This window comes from Plasmopara halstedii (genome assembly GCF_900000015.1).
Source record: "Plasmopara halstedii genome assembly, contig: Scaffold_3109, whole genome shotgun sequence".
Classification (NCBI taxonomy): domain Eukaryota; phylum Oomycota; class Peronosporomycetes; order Peronosporales; family Peronosporaceae; genus Plasmopara; species Plasmopara halstedii.
This window is the reverse complement of record NW_020190012.1, coordinates 444694-448803: the sequence shown is the minus strand read 5'-3', so window position 1 is coordinate 448803 and position 4110 is coordinate 444694. Positions and strand designations below refer to the sequence as shown.

The following is a 4110-nucleotide window of genomic DNA, read 5'->3' as shown; positions in this document are numbered from 1 at the left end:
TTGGTTACTGGAACTTGTATGGCGCGGGCCTATACGGAGGCGGATGTGGTCTTGGTGTCCCTTTCGGCGGTCTGAAATATCGCTAGTTACATTGCTTAGAAGTTTAATGGAGCCTTTGACAAAATGCTTTGTCCAAGTTAAGTGATATCTTTGTTTAAAATAAATTGATACTCTTGCGCTCCATCCCGGAGCATAATTCTTTTGCTGTATGTTAACGCGCCTTATGGGATCTACCTTTTTTTTTGTTCGCAGTTCCGACGATGTTGTATAATGCTGTGAACCTCATTAATACCGTCCTCTTCAATTTGTATCTCCTTTTATGGTATGTAGTATGGATCGTGTATTTGTTTTTGTTAGCTACAGCGGCTTTCTGTGTTATTCGTCCTGAAAATGCACGTCAATAAATTGGGGTCTTCAAATGCTAAAAATGCTGACGATGATGCCGGACGGGTTTCATGACTTGATTTTCTCTTAAATTTCTTTGTTTTAGTATGTGCTCTTCGCTACCAAAAATAGTAATGTAATACTTGCCAACATCTAAAATATGTGACTTTTTCTGTTTAAATATTGCGTCTGTGAATGTTGCTTTATCACTGTGCGATTTGTAGGTTGCGTAATTTGAATCATCACGTTCACTCCAATCACTTTACAAAGAAGGCTACATAATTACTAGAGATCTGCCGACTATAAGGTGTTGTGACGCCACGTCACAGATTTGTGTACGGTGTACAATGGACTTGTAGGTTGAAATGAAAACTTTCTGAAGATCAAGTTTGCAAGGTTACAGAACATGTGTTAGTGGTAAGGAGCTGGTTAGGGTTCTGGTTGTAAGTTTTCTTTCCATTCTGCGCTTTGGGTAACAAGACATCGCTAAAGCTTATGAGCTCAAACGCTTCCAAGCCCAACGAGATACTCACCGACGACAATCACTACCTGTGGGAGTTCGACGCCCGGATGGCGTTGGCCAGAAATGGGCTATTAGGACACCTCGAAGCCGCAGTGGAAGGCCGCCGCCATGAAGGCGCTCGCTATTGTGGTCCAATACTTAAATCCAAACTACCACTCGATGATTCGTGAGCTTTTATGACGCAAGGGAAATGCTGCGTGCTCCTTCGTGAAGCAGTCGCTTCATAATCGTGTGCAATTGAGGAGAGTGCTGCATGGATTTTCGCTAGGCGTGGGAGGAAATCTGAAAAAGCACATCGTGAAGTTTTATGATCTGTGTTCACGGTTTACTGCGGTAGGCAAGGCCGTGTCTGTGGACGAGAAACTAGTCGTTTTACTTGGAAGTTTACCCCAGGAGTATGATGCAATGATAAGCATTATTGAGGCCCACGAGAAGGTGACATTGCTGGACGCAAAAGAGATGTCTGGCCGTGAGTTCGATTTGGCTAAGAAGAGAGAGGAGAAGAGCAAGCAGTCAAGGCCTCGACGCACGATCAAGGTGGTCAAGGTGGTTGTGGAAGAAGTCACAGAGGTCGAAGTGGTGGTCGAGGTGGCCGTGGCGCTCGTGGATGCTACAATGGTGGTTGTGGACTGCACCAGAAGAAGAGTACTGGGCTAACATTTCGTGGGTACTGCTCTAATTGCAATGAGTATGGTCATAAGCGTGACGACTGTCCTGAGTTACAGAAATTGGAGAATGTAAGCTGCTAATCGGCATGCTGCCTGGTTGTGGCCGAGCACCCCACAGATGGTGCACTTGTAAGGCTTCCTCGCCTTTCCGCCAACCCCACCATGGGATCTGATGCGTCGTTTCCTTGGACGACCTGCTTGTCGAACTTACGCTGCTGGGGAGATACTAAGGTCAGCTGTAACCCTCAGGGATCTCTAGTGCCCCGATATTTTCTTGGTACGAGGCCATCTCCATGGCACACGCCTTCAATGTAACGGTAAAACAAGAATGACTACACTCGGTAATTTTACCAGGTCTCCTATTTTTAGTGTATCACATCTCGCGAATATTTTCTATCTGTATCACCTTTTGCAATAGTTTTAATTATGATAAAGACAACTGCACAAAAATTTTATTTCTCTATTGTTCTTTTCTGAAGCTCCCATCTATCTTTGCCCCTCATTCTGATCTGGATTTTGCGGCCAGTGGGGCACTAAGGTTGTTAAACAGTGTAAATCTTGCATGAGGGGTTGTGGGGGTCTTAGCAATTCAATCGCATAGAAACAAGACTCTTTAGTTAGGGAAGATGTATGGAAATTGGCACGCAACAACAACAATTTAGTAGAAGCCCAGACAGACCAGTCAAACGCTCAAGCGGTGATACAGCAGCAGATGAGATGTTTATTTGACAAGTTTGACTATGTGGTCGTGTACATGGACGATCTTTTCATCTTCTTTCATACCATGGAAGAATGCGTCCGCATGTTGCTTTCATTTGCACAGTTCTTTGAAGAGAGAATCCACAAAACGTGACTTTGGTGTGGGAATGGCTGACTTTTTGGGGCACACGATATCAGAAAAGACTTACACGTTGACGCAAAGACGATCTGAACCATAAAGAAATGGTATGCCCTTAATCGAAAGAGGGTTGATTGAATTTTCTTGGACGAACGGGACATTGTGAAAAATGCATAGCAAACAATGCCAAACTTGTATAAACATCGAGTGTGTTAGTGAAAAACAACAACATGGGGTTGGAGAGAAGAGCAACATAAATTGTTCTTTGTTGTCAAACTGGCGTTGCAATAAGCTCCAGTGCTCCAGTTGGCGAATAACAACAAGCCATTTATCGGGACAAACAGATGCATCAGAATGTTGATGTGGAGCCGTAGTCTCACAACTCGACGAAAAAGGCAAACACTGACCGGTGGCATCTTTGTCCAATAAACTGAGGCCGCATGAATCCAACTGACTGGCTTACGCAACTGAATTTCATGCAGTCAAGCTCGCGCTGACATCATCTCCATGGAGATCACTTTAATACTCTCACGGATAACTCGGCGTGTAAGTGGTTTTTTGAAAACGCCGACTCTCACACCCAAGTCGACGCGATGGTTATTTTCAGCGATTCAACTTTACAATACGCCATAGATTAGTCAAATTGAATGTGGTGACCGATGCCTTACACAGCCACCAACGTCTCCAGCACGTTTCGTCACATGCACACTCGCATGATTGCTCTGCAACTATACGGTCATTGTAAGCGATAACACGTCAACATTGCGGCCATGAATAATTTACCATAAAGAGACGAGGAAATAATGCCTGACACCCTTTTTCTGGGAGGATATGCATTAAGATAAAATGCCCGTAGTGGGAATTTCTCAACGTCACGCGATTATTCACTCCAAACTTACGCCGTACAGCACGGATGAAATGGATGTAAGGATGAAAGAAAGATTTCACCGTGCATACAAAACAGATCCAATGTTTGCAATGAATTCATAAAAAAGACGGGCACTCACCTACGAAGATGGACTCTACTTCTCCACGACAAAGAACAATGCGCGATGACTAGGTGCGCCAAAGGATCGAACTCTCAGAATAAAGATTATCTCGCAAGCGCATGACTCGAGTTACTCCAAAACACGCGATATCTTGGATATTGATTGTGAAGGAAACGGCGAAACAGGTTGCTTACCCTCCATTCATCCATTGCATATAGTCTTAATGCCACGGCGCATAGCTGGCATACCATGCGTGACATTCTGAGTTTTGACCATACCTCTCTCGCTCAAATGTCCCATGCGCGCGTGCCACAGCTCCCACTAAAGGTCAGCATCGCGCATCTTCAAACTTGCAATAAAAGACGAAAGTCTATATTTGTCAATCATATGTTGCTGGACCTGTGTAGTAATTTCTATACGGTCGATTGATGGTACTGATGGGTAATTTCAGAGACTGATTATACGTCCATTTATACTTCTAGAAAAACACGACAAAGTGTAGCTTCAAGCTGTCCCTGGGACACTTGTTGTCAGCATCAGCAGTGACCAGACTGACAAAAGCAATTGTATCAAATAGAGGGAATAGTCTCATACTAAACATTTTCTTGGTGTTGCCAAAAAGCAATTTCATTTTGAATAAATTCGATCAGGTCGGACGTTGGCAACTATCGATTTAACGATGTCTTGTTACTCGCAGCGTAGAATGGA

The 4110-nt window shown here is 43.9% G+C and overlaps 1 protein-coding gene across 1 annotated transcript; it reads right to left on the bottom strand.

The window, feature by feature from the left end:
- Window positions 1-1652: 1652 nt before the first annotated feature.
- Window positions 1653-1870, bottom strand: PHALS_07391 (uncharacterized protein; the record flags this gene model as incomplete). Its single annotated transcript, XM_024720849.1, has 2 exons — window positions 1653-1759; window positions 1819-1870. The coding sequence occupies 2 exons, from the start codon at window positions 1868-1870 to the stop codon at window positions 1653-1655; spliced, it is 159 nt and encodes a 52-aa protein (XP_024586007.1).
- Window positions 1871-4110: the final 2240 nt, after the last annotated feature.